Raw genomic sequence first — 11,643 nt, forward strand, 5'->3', positions numbered from 1 at the left:
TCTTATTTATTAAAAAAGAAGAAAAAAAAAAAATTTTAATTAATTAATTAAAAGAATCAAATTTTCAAACAAATAAAGTTTCCTATTTAAAAATAAAAAACTTTGGAAGAAAAAATATTTCTTAAATAGAATAAACTTTTTATTATTTAATAGTTTCCTTTAAAAATATAAAATTTAAAGAGTAGAAAATAAATATCTTTGTTCAAACACTAAATAAATATCAAAAATGATAATTTATATTATTTAGTTTTTTTGAAATATGAATTAATATAAATAACTAAACATTAGGAATCAATTTTAAAAGCAGAAAACTTTAATGATTCTCAGAATGTAAAGCTAAAATGATTTTAATTTACTCTATACTTTACTTGATATTTTTTTTCTTGAAAGAAAATATTATTCAATACCAACTTTTAAAGATAAAATTACAGTTTGATATTAGATAAATATTTGTTTGTATTATTTTTATAATTATCTTCTCACAATTTTTTTGTATCTTTAAAAAATTGTATCATTTAATTTCAAAAAATATTTTAATTTTGTTTTAGTAAGATGCATTAAGTTTGTTTAAACTGACTAAAAACTATTCAGTTTTTTTATATATTAAAAATTTGGTTTCATTTCCTAAATAAATAGTTTTTATTATAAAGATTAATTAATATGTTCTCATAACTTTTATTAATTCAAATATAACTTTAAGATAAATTGATCAATATGAATTTTAATATTTCAATGCAATTGCTTGTGTCTACAATAAGGAAATAATAAAAATAATAGAAAAAAGTTATAGCATCTATTTATTCTAATTTTAAATGTATTCAATTAATTTCATAGTTTAAAAACTAATGTAAAATAAAGTAAACTAAAATATTATGATTTTTCTATATTTCAGAATTACTATTTCGAAATTAGAAATAAAGTGAGTCAAGTGTTACTTATTATTGTAGTTTCTATATTTCTGGATTTTTCTAATTTTATTTCTTGAAATATTTTTGAAAATCTCAAAATTTAACATCTCAATAAAACCTTAAAAATTTAATGAGATGAATAAATTTTTATTTTACAGTATTTTCATTTAAACATATAATAAAATGTTTTTGACTTTGTAAAGTATTTAAATAATTTTATATATTTTTTATGGCTAAGTAGAAGAAAAAATTTAACTTTTATACAAATTAATTAATATGTGTTTATTAAAAATACTAATAATTAAACTCTTTTAATAAATAGTAATCAAATATAATTATTAAAACCTGTCTACAACAAAAATCTTAAAGAACGGACTAAAAGCAAATTTAAACAATGAAATCTGAGAAATTTTGAACTATTAAATTATAATTTATAAATAAAGAACAAAATATCAAACAAAAAATAAAGAAAATGAAAATCACTCAAGTCATCTTGTTAACAGCTATAGTTGCTTTATTGGGAGTACCTATTATTTACTAACTTGCTTAAAATAAAAAAAGTAACTTAAACAGTGCTGACTGCTTAAAATGTGATGAAGCTGATTTTAATGGTGTTTCTTTTCACTATGTTGAAAACTTATGCGATGACTCATACTCCTTCTCAGTCAAAGTATTAAGCTCAGGTGATGTTTATGACTATTAAACTACATGCTTGAAAAATGGAGACAAATTCCCTCTTAACAGCTTTAGTGATTTCTATCTCCTTTAGGAAGATCAATTAAAATGTTGATTTGAAATATTAACAGCTCAATCAATTAATATATAAAATAATTGTTATAATACATAAAATATATATATAATGTATAAAATTATAGATATTTAGAAGTTCACTTATCCACAAGCATATAAACTATTTTTTTTAAATTTACAATATATTTATCTATTTTTTTATGAAATAATATCATCATTTTGTATTTTATAGTAAATTAATTTGCTAAAATAAAAAGAATTATCATTAATTTTATAAATAATTTAATTTAAGTTAATATTTATAAATATTAATATCAAGTAGGACTGAACTGTATTAAATTAAAAGATTTAGAATTTGTTCCATTTTTATTTTGACTATTAAATTAGAATAAAAAATTTGATTCATTATCTAAAATTTATTTGATTGCATCTTCCGAATTCAGTCTGTCTTTAATTTTTAAATCAAATCTCCTGAAAAATTAAAGGAATCATACATTAAGATGAAGAAAATTAATTACTATCTTAGTTAGTTATAAGACTATAAATTAAGAGGAAAATAAGTTATTTAATTTTTATCGAAATTAAATGATTATTTAAATTAATATATACTTAAGCAATTATATTTTTATTGGTTACTTGAAGGTTTATGTTATTAAATCCTTCTAATTTTGTTTTATCAATTCGGAATTAAATTTTTTCTAGAAATGATAAAAGAAAATACAATTGTAGAGAAAATCAAAATAAAAAAATTTATTTTTCTATTTTAATTATGTAAATTTTATAAATTATATTGTTTTTTACTATTCTTACATTAATAAAAACACTATAAACTTTCAATAATTTTAAATATTTCTTATTTATTTGATTAGTTAGTTGTTAAAACAAACTTTATTTTATTTATCATAGTAAAAATCTAAAATAAAATTTTATCATAATTTTAATTAATTATTAAAATTATTTTTAATTTTGTTTTTCAAATGAGTTTTATTTCATAAAAAATAAAGTAAGATTATTATTAAGATAAATTTATTTATTTATTTCAAAACTGTTTACTCTAATTTGCAGGTTAATAACTTAGTAAAAAAAATTGTAAAATTCACATTTTTTATTTAAACTTTTTGATATGAACAAAAATTTAGAAAAACTTATTTAATTTTAAAATTTTAAACATATATATAATACATAAACACATTTATATATTTTACTTACTTACAAAAATAGATTATTTATAAATTATGTAGAGTAACTTTAAATATTATGAATATTTGATTTCGAGTAAATATACTGTATGTAGGTTTTAAAGGTGAGGAAAAGGAAGGAAATTTTAGAAATAATTTTTTTCAATTTAAATATAATATCATCTTAAATATTTTAATTCAAAATTTAATAAAATTATTAGTTTATTTTATAAAAAGCAATTCATCAAGATATTTAACTGATTAAATATTCAAATTTAATCTATATATTAGTAATAGTATAAGAAACAAACTTATATTTTAAGATATTTTATCTCTTAAATAATTAACCTTCAAAATAAATATGGTATTCTATGAAAATTAATTATAATTACACTTTGATCAAGTCAAAATTAAATAGATTTATATTCTTTTGAATAAAACTTTTTTGATTTATTTTCATTAATCTACTGTAATATTTCAATTTCTCAGTCCTTTCAAATTTGAAAGAAAACTGAGATGTTAAAAATAATTAGATATACTAGGGTATACAGATGGGTAGGAGTAGGTTTTAATTAATGAGGAGTTATAGTAGAGTATTTAGTTAGTTAGTTACTTGTTTATATTTGAATAAAAATACTTTGTTGTTTTAATTCAGCTTTGGCTATATAATAATAAATTTTTAAAGGAAAAAAATGTTTTATATATTTTCAATAAAATATTATGATATAAAATACTTGAATTTTTATGAAAAATTTATATTTTACTAATCAAATTATAAGGTTTAGTTTAAAACTAAAAATGATTCATAATAAATCAATGTTCAAAAATGTTTGTTTATCAATAAATTTTTATTTTTAATTTGACCTATGCTAACTAACTAACTGTTCTCTAAAATTTATGAAAATCTTAATTTATTAGACCAAATTTATAAATTTGTTTCTAATATAGAAAAATTCAATAGCTTTTTAAGTTTAATTTACTATGCTAAAAAAAAAATAAACAAATCTTTTTTATCAGTAAAATTCTGGAATTATTTTTAAAAAGATATTACACATAAAAGCCATAAAAATTTAAATTTATGAGTATCTGACAAAAGTCAATCAAAAATCTAAAAATAACAATTATATTTTTAATTCTTTTACTAAAAGGTTCATTATCTTAAATAAATATCAGGTTATTTATTAAAGTAAATAAAAATGGCACAATAGAATAATTTTATTAACAAATACCACAAATATCAAGAAAGTAGAAAGAAATAATTTTCTCAAATATTGAATATTGTTTTATATCTAAAAAATTGGATTTGGATTACAATTTGCAATATTGATATTCCTTCTGTTATTTACTTACTATTTTATTGATTGAGATGATTTCATACTTCAATAATAATTATTTTAAATATTGCAATTTCTTCTTTTAATTTATCAATTTATTTATTGATTCTTATCAACCAATTGTAATTAATAGTTTACTTACAGTACCAGTGCCGCTATTTTTATTTTAAAATAAAAATAATTTTAAATAAGTTAAAAGATGATTCAAAAATTTGAATATACAATTAGCGAAGAAAACAATAGAGGGTTTCTTTTAAAAAAATAAAAAATATTAATAATAAAAGAAGTAACCTTAACGAATTTAGATTACAATAAATTACAGGTAATAAGAATTATTAGAAAAATTGTAAAATTAAAAAACTAAAACAAAGGTTAAATCTAAACTAAAATATGTTTTTAAAGGAAAGGAGGTATTTAACTTCATAGAATTAACTTGAAATACACTTTTCAATGTAAAGTTTGATATAAAATGTTAAAATTTTTATAAAACATTAATATGTTTTAAATTAATTATTACTTTTAGTTAGTTAGTTTCTTTAAAAAACTAAAATTTTTTTCTTTTATTATTTGCGACAAATTTATTTGAATAATATTAATTAATACAAATAATTAATTAAAAACCTCTTTTGAGATCAATGTGATTGCATGTATATAAAAGCAAGGGTTTGAAAGATAATAATTAATAATTAATAAATTAAAATACAGATTTAATTAAAAAAGTATAACAAAAGAAATGAGAACAACTACATTGATAGTATTGACTGCTATTACACTCCTATTGGGAACTGCTGCTATTTACTAAATATCAAAACCCAAGTAAAATTTAAGTTGGACAAAATGCTTAAGATTTGATTAGATACCAAACTCTAAAGGTATAATTCAATTCTATGCTGAGAATATTTGTGACTAACGTTATCAATATTCCCTTTAAATGGTTAGTGATCAAGGTAGAGGATCAGCCTATCAAATTGACGTTCCTTGCTTGAAAAAAGGACAAAAATACCTTCTCAAAGATTATTAATAGTATGATTTGCTTAATGAAAGCGAATATGATTGCTGATATAAAATAAAATAAAATTAAAATTGTTTTATTATATTAAATAATATATTTATAATTTAAATAAAATTATAATCAGAAAATATCTTTTTAAAATTGACTTTATTTAGCAATTTATTTGAATACATTTTTAACTTCAATTATTTTATTGTATGTAATTAATTTTGAGTAAAAGCAATAAATCTAATTTATTTCAAATTTTTTAACTTTTATTTATAATCGATTTTGTAAATTTAAATTTAAAAAAAAGAAAATAAATAAATAAATCCACTTTTGTTTATTTTAAAAAAACAATCTAGCAGTAGAATTATATCGCTTATGAAAGAAGAGAATAACTCCAAAGTATTATCGATTAAATTATGGATTATCAAGTTAAGAATAACATTGTTGATTATCACCCTAATGTCAATAGTATTAGTAGTGAAATTAAAAATATTGTTGACAAAGAAATAAAAGCTTAGGAAAAAAAAAAATAATTATTTTTAAAATCAATTATTATATTTTCAATTTGAATTAAATGAGGTATTCTAATTGTAAATTTTTTTAAATTTTCTAAAATTTAATGCTAGAGCATTTTGTGTTTATAACAAATGTAATAAATATAAATAGTGAATTAATATGATTTTAATAAAATTTTTTTCAATTTATATTTAAAAAATATGCCTTAAATCATTTTTTCAGTATCTAAGTCAAGAAATATTAAAAAAGAAACTAATATATCTGCAATATATAGAATAAATTTAATTAATTAAATTTACAATTTGGTTATTTATTTTTTAAGGATGATTAATTATTGTCATATTTTTTTGTTTGGAATTAAAGTTTCTGGAAGAATTTTAAATATAGCCTTACGTAATAATTTAGCTAATTAATACAATTTATGAGTTTTTAATAATATCAAATCAAAAAGGCTAAAAAATCAATTATTTATTTAATTCTTTCACTAAGAATTGTAATCCTATTTTTTTTTAAAAGCTATTTTTTACGCAAGTTTAAAAAGGATAAAATTGTTTTAAAATCTTAATTTTATAAATTTATAAAACTATATAAATTAATTTAAAACTTGATAGTCTCTAAATTTATTTAGCGTTAACTTAATTTATATGGAAAACAATTTTCTTTTTGATAAATTGAAAATTAAATAATAAACTTCAACAATACCTATCAAATCTGTTAACAGACTTTTCTATATTTTAACAAAATAAATATGTTCATTTTAAAATTAATCTTTAATGAATAAAAGCTTGAGAATTATCTGAGATTTATAAAATAATTCATATTAAGTTTAAAATAGAATTATTTTAATACAAATTGATGTATAATATGCCATAAAATACTGTTAAAAGTTTGTTTAAAAAATATATTAAAAGCTAATAAAGCATATATATATATTCTAATCTAATTATTTTTTACATTAATTCTATAAAATGTAAGGAAATTAATAAGAAATATCAAAGTAAGTTTATATTTAAATCAAATACAATGTTTAACCAAATAATCGTTTTATTGCTGTCTGTAACGTGGTGATTAAATGCTAAAAATATTAGCTATAATTATTATGTTTATGAAATATTTATTTATTGTCTCATAATAAATCTATTTCTAAGTATAAATTTAGGTGAAAAATAAAGAGAAAAATTTATCAATCACCTAGACAGACAGACAGACAGACAGACAGACAGACAGACAGACAGACAGACAGACGAAGCGACTGGATATATTTAAAAGTAGCTTTTTAAAAAATTATTTGATAATAAATAAATAATAAAAATAATACAAATATAAAAAAATAAATTTAGGAAGCAAAATGAGTAAAATAACTTTATTTCTATCTGGATTGGCTATAATTTTGATTGGTACAGCAACTTTATACGCAATTGCTCAACCAAAGCAAAATAACTTAAACTGGGCAAGTTGCTTGAGATATGAATAAAAAACCACTTCTGAAGGAGAAACACTTTTCTATGTTGAGAATATTTGCGATGAGTCATATGGATATATTCTTTCTATGATTAGTGATAACCTTCATGGATAATACTATGAAATTGATGTACCTTGCTTGAAAAAAGGAGAGAAGTATGCTTTGGTTGATTATAAGCAGTAGGATTTTCTTAATGATAACTAATATGGTTGCTGAAATATTAAATAAATATCTCAAAATCAATTATAATATAAATATATGAGTTTTTGTAAACCTACCTATATATAATATATATAAAAATTAGTAATCATATAAAAAAAAAACTTAATTTTTATAATTTTTATTCTTCTAACTTTTTTTACTTACTTCATATTTATTTAGCTTGAAGTAATAAGTATGTATATTTTATTTTTAAACAATCAGTTTAAATATATTTATTTGGATAAAATAGCTTAAATATATTTATTTCTAAGCAATAATTGCATATTTAAAATTAGAGTTTTTATAAAACTTTATGTTTTAAATTAAAGCATTTATTTTTTTAAAAATTAAGCAAGGAAAAGTTAAAAAATAAAACACCTTATTTAATTTATAAAAAAAATAGATTTATACCTAATTAAAAAAAATGTCTTTAATTAATGATAATTCTTACAATTAGATCAATAAAGGTGTATTTAATATATTTGAGAATCCAAAAAATAATTAAATGTATTGGATTTCATAGAATGAAGTATAAATTTCCAGAAATCTTCTTTTTTCATTTATTTTGATTAAATACTATTCATAATAAATAGAAAAAAAATTATTTATGAAAAACAGGTAAATTAATTAAAGTTAAATAGTAAATTTAAGAAGATATATGCTTTTGTTTTTGTTAGGCTTACTGCATATACTTATGTTTTCCAATATTAATTTAATTTACTTAACTAAATATTTATCAAAAAAATATGTTCCTAATAATATGTTTAGTAATTAATTTCTAAATAAATTTTAAGTGCTCTAAAGAAATATTTACGCTTTTATAATTTTAATCGTTTTCATATTTCTTTTACAAGAATTTATCACAAAAAGTTGAAGGAAAAATCATAATTATTTCAAATTATTTCTATAATAATATGCGAAAAACAAAGTATTGACTTCAATTGATTTTAAATAAAAAATCTTAAATAATGAATATTTTAAAAATTTTTGGTCATTAAAATTTTCACATAAGAAGAAGTTAACATTTTTAGAAATTTTTATTTTTGAGCTAAAATCAAAAATTATTGTGATATATCTTATCTCTTTTATAAGCTCTTATTTAAAAAAATATAACTTATAGACTCTCAATATTTATTTTTTATGTAAATATTAAATCATCTTCCACTATTTAGTTAATTTAAAAACCAATAAAGGTATTTTTTTATAATTAATTAAAATCTAAAAATGTATCTTTATTATTCTATTTATATTTTTTATAGACATAAATAATACAATATAAGTCAGCCAATAAGTTTTTGGATATTTCAAACTTTATTTTGAATTAAATTCTTAAAATTTATGATTTATATTAAATAATTTAAATTAATCAATAGCTTAAGGAAAGATTTATTGATTGGTATATCTTATTATGTTTACCAAAAAGTCTTAAGACACTTATTTCATTTCAAAGTTTAATTTAAAGTGTCTGATAATCTATTATAGGTGAATAATTTTGAATAAAGTACAATTTAAGCTTAAATTAAATAAAAAATATATATTTTTTAATAATAAAAATGATTCTTTTAACTGAAAATTTATAAACTAAAAAATCATAAAATAAAATTATATTTTTTAATTTTCTTTTAATGATTGAATTTGATAAAATGTAGTTAAAATTTCTAGAAATATTCGAGAATCAAATAATCTGATAAATTAGAATTCAAATCTATTTTTGAAACGTAGCTAAATTAATTAAAGAGAAAAGATAGATTTAAAAAGAGTAATCTTTTTATATAGTTTATTACATATATTGATAAATAAATAATTAATTCAATAAATTGTAAGCTATTTCAACTAAAGCGATCATATTATTATAATAAAATTTGATCATTTATAATATATTTTATGAACTTTTAAATTTATTTTGCATGCTTCAAACATATTTAAAATTGTGTATAATCATTTTCCCCCCGTATTTTATGATTAATTTTCTCAAATAACTGAAAAATATATGATAATCACTTAAGTGCATTGATTTCAACTCAAATTATCTGATTATTGAATTTAAGAAATATAAGAATTAGTTATTTAATTTAATCTTCTGCAAAATACATATAAAAATTGATATCTTGAAGGAAAATAAATAAATATTTGATAATTAATTAAATAAAAAGAAAAAAAAAAGTAAGATAAAATATGAGAAGCTCCAGCTTAATATTACTTGTTACAATAACTCTTTTACTGGGAACTACTGCTATTTATAAAATAGCTTAATCCTAATAAGGCAACTTGAATGACAAAGAATGCATGAAATTTCATAAGAAACAAACAAAAGTTGAAACTCAATACTATGGTGAAAATACTTGTGATTAACCTCTTAAGTTTTATATTACTGCTTAATATCCTATTATTAAATAAACTGGCTGGTTTACAATAGAAACATCATGCTTGAAGAAAGGAGAACAATATTATTTGCAAGGATTTTTGCCTGAAAAATTAATGAGTGAAGATTATGAGGAGTGTTGATTTTTCAAAAATATTAGATTGAGTTTTAAAATAAATATATTAATTTATAAATTTAAGACATTTAAAAATGTTTAAATTTTTATCATAATATTTTTAATAACTAAGTAGTTAGTTTGTAGCTTTCATTTTTTTAACTTCATTTAAAACCAAGTATAAAAATTTTATTTTATTTAAACAAAAACACAAATCAATATAAATCTTTTAATGTATATTTTTGTTATCTTTGCTCTTTTGGAATGAAATTAATTCTTACTATTAAAATTTTATTGAGAATTTTGTTTGAAAAAATAAAATTTATAAATTTTTTTGGCAAAGTTATTTATTTATTTATTTTTTGGAAAGTTTTAAAAATATGATTTTTATCTATTACGAATGACAAAAAATAAAAACTAAAAAACTTTGATAAAAAAGATTTTTATAAAATTAGTTCATATCTCAACTTAGGAAGAGATTAATCTTATTAATTTATCAAAGAAAATCTAGATCAACATTTTATAAATAAACTGACAAATAATATTTTTTTACCTTTTATTAATTAATTGAATCTTTAAAAATTTTATATTTTGCAAAATTATTTATTTATTAGATAATTTATAAAACAAATAATATTTAAGATAAATATTATGAATGACAAAAAATAAAGATTTAAAAATTTTGATAAAAAAAGGTATTAATATATTTGTTCATATCTTAATTTATAAAGAGACAAATCTAATTGATTTATTAAAAAATCGCTTGGTTAGCATTCTATATGCTGGGACTTATTATTTTTAGCATTATATTAACCTGTTACATCTTTTTAAAAAAATATTTTATTAACAGTTAAAATTATTAATGTGCTAAGTGCTCAAAAATTTCTTTAAATAATTTGGCTATTTTAAGATAATAAAGTTAATTAAAAATTACTTTAAATGCAAAGTAACATAATTTAAATGATGACACTATGATAAACTTTAAGCTAGACTATATGCTTCGTGAAACTCAATATAATTAAATCTAAATAGTTAGTTATTTTAGATAAACTCTAATTAAAGTATGATATATAGATAAATGAGGAAACTTACACAAATGACCCAGTTAACAGCAGAGATACCTTAAATTACAGTTTTTAAGTGGTTAGGATATTTAATTCCTGCCTTTGCAGAGTTGATTGGCTTAAAAACTTTATCATTTAAGATACTTGAAATTTATTTTATGTTATCTTGTTATGGTTTTTTGAGATATTTTGAAAATTGCATGACAATCTTCATCTACTCAAAAGCTTTTACAGTGAGTTATGTTAATTCTTAGAGCTCAGAATCCAATTTTTCTCCTGCAGATAGGTAGTCTTTCACATGTTGGTCAAATTCTGTCATTGTAGGGTAGTGAGATTAGAATTATTACTTTTATGCATGAACTTAAGGCTACACAGAAGGAGCTTAAGTTTATTATATTACGGGTGCTTAAACTTATACTGGTGCTTAGGGTTGCTATTATTATTAAATAACTGGTTCTACTACAGTTGGTTGCTATTATTGAACAGGTTACGGAGGAGGAGGGAGTTGAGTCTAAGCTTACACTTAAGTTTATTGGCTTGTTTCTTTAACCTAAGTTGGTTAGCTTTATGAAGGTTTCTATTAAAGAGGAGTAACTGTGTCTGGATTTTATGATAAATCTACTAATTATCTATCTAATGTAACTCTAATTTCTGCTCTCAAATGGCTAACTAACTCTGAGAAGTCTCCTTCACCCTTACTGTTCCAGATTAAACCATGAGCATAATGTTATTGAACATAATCTAATTAATTTT

General features: G+C 18.9%; 7 protein-coding genes across 7 annotated transcripts in view; 4 read left to right on the forward strand and 3 right to left on the reverse strand. All coding sequences in view use genetic code 6, as the record gives it.

The window, feature by feature from the left end:
- Positions 1–515, reverse strand: part of TTHERM_00227890 (hypothetical protein) — a gene marked incomplete at both ends in the record, with an annotated part of 744 nt that extends 229 nt beyond the window's left edge. The window contains 3 exons of the mRNA XM_001014320.3: position 1; positions 357–382; positions 484–515. The exon at position 1 is cut by the window's left edge and continues 229 nt beyond it. Of these exons, the coding sequence (XP_001014320.3) occupies position 1; positions 357–382; positions 484–515 (59 nt within the window). The remainder of the gene's footprint in view (positions 2–356; positions 383–483) is intronic.
- An 865-nt stretch (positions 516–1,380) lies between these two features.
- On the forward strand, positions 1,381–1,698 carry TTHERM_00228890 (transmembrane protein, putative; the record flags this gene model as incomplete). Its single annotated transcript, XM_001014321.1, has 1 exon — positions 1,381–1,698. The coding sequence occupies one exon, from the start codon at positions 1,381–1,383 to the stop codon at positions 1,696–1,698; it is 318 nt and encodes a 105-aa protein (XP_001014321.1).
- A 3,205-nt stretch (positions 1,699–4,903) lies between these two features.
- On the forward strand, positions 4,904–5,230 carry TTHERM_00228900 (transmembrane protein, putative; the record flags this gene model as incomplete). Its single annotated transcript, XM_001014322.1, has 1 exon — positions 4,904–5,230. One exon carries the CDS (start codon positions 4,904–4,906, stop codon positions 5,228–5,230), a length of 327 nt encoding a protein of 108 aa, XP_001014322.1.
- A 1,561-nt stretch (positions 5,231–6,791) lies between these two features.
- On the forward strand, positions 6,792–7,364 carry TTHERM_00228910 (transmembrane protein, putative; the record flags this gene model as incomplete). Its single annotated transcript, XM_001014323.3, has 2 exons — positions 6,792–6,954; positions 7,027–7,364. The coding sequence occupies 2 exons, from the start codon at positions 6,792–6,794 to the stop codon at positions 7,362–7,364; spliced, it is 501 nt and encodes a 166-aa protein (XP_001014323.2).
- Positions 7,365–9,524: 2,160 nt separating this feature from the next.
- On the forward strand, positions 9,525–9,854 carry TTHERM_00228920 (transmembrane protein, putative; the record flags this gene model as incomplete). The annotated part of the gene is made up of 1 exon (XM_001014324.3): positions 9,525–9,854. One exon carries the CDS (start codon positions 9,525–9,527, stop codon positions 9,852–9,854), a length of 330 nt encoding a protein of 109 aa, XP_001014324.1.
- A 683-nt stretch (positions 9,855–10,537) lies between these two features.
- TTHERM_00228930 (adenylyl cyclase-associated protein) lies at positions 10,538–11,209 on the reverse strand (the record flags this gene model as incomplete). The annotated part of the gene is made up of 2 exons (XM_001014325.3): positions 10,538–10,649; positions 10,761–11,209. 2 exons carry the CDS (start codon positions 11,207–11,209, stop codon positions 10,538–10,540), a joined length of 561 nt encoding a protein of 186 aa, XP_001014325.3.
- Positions 11,210–11,547: 338 nt separating this feature from the next.
- The window catches only part of TTHERM_000228935 (hypothetical protein), a gene marked incomplete at both ends in the record, with an annotated part of 297 nt that continues 201 nt past the window's right edge, over positions 11,548–11,643 (reverse strand). Inside the window, one exon of the mRNA XM_012797302.1 lies at positions 11,548–11,643. This exon is cut by the window's right edge and continues 201 nt beyond it. Coding sequence (XP_012652756.1) covers positions 11,548–11,643 — 96 coding nt within the window.

This window comes from Tetrahymena thermophila (genome assembly GCF_000189635.1).
Source record: "Tetrahymena thermophila SB210 genomic scaffold scf_8254665, whole genome shotgun sequence".
In the NCBI taxonomy this organism is placed as follows: domain Eukaryota; phylum Ciliophora; class Oligohymenophorea; order Hymenostomatida; family Tetrahymenidae; genus Tetrahymena; species Tetrahymena thermophila.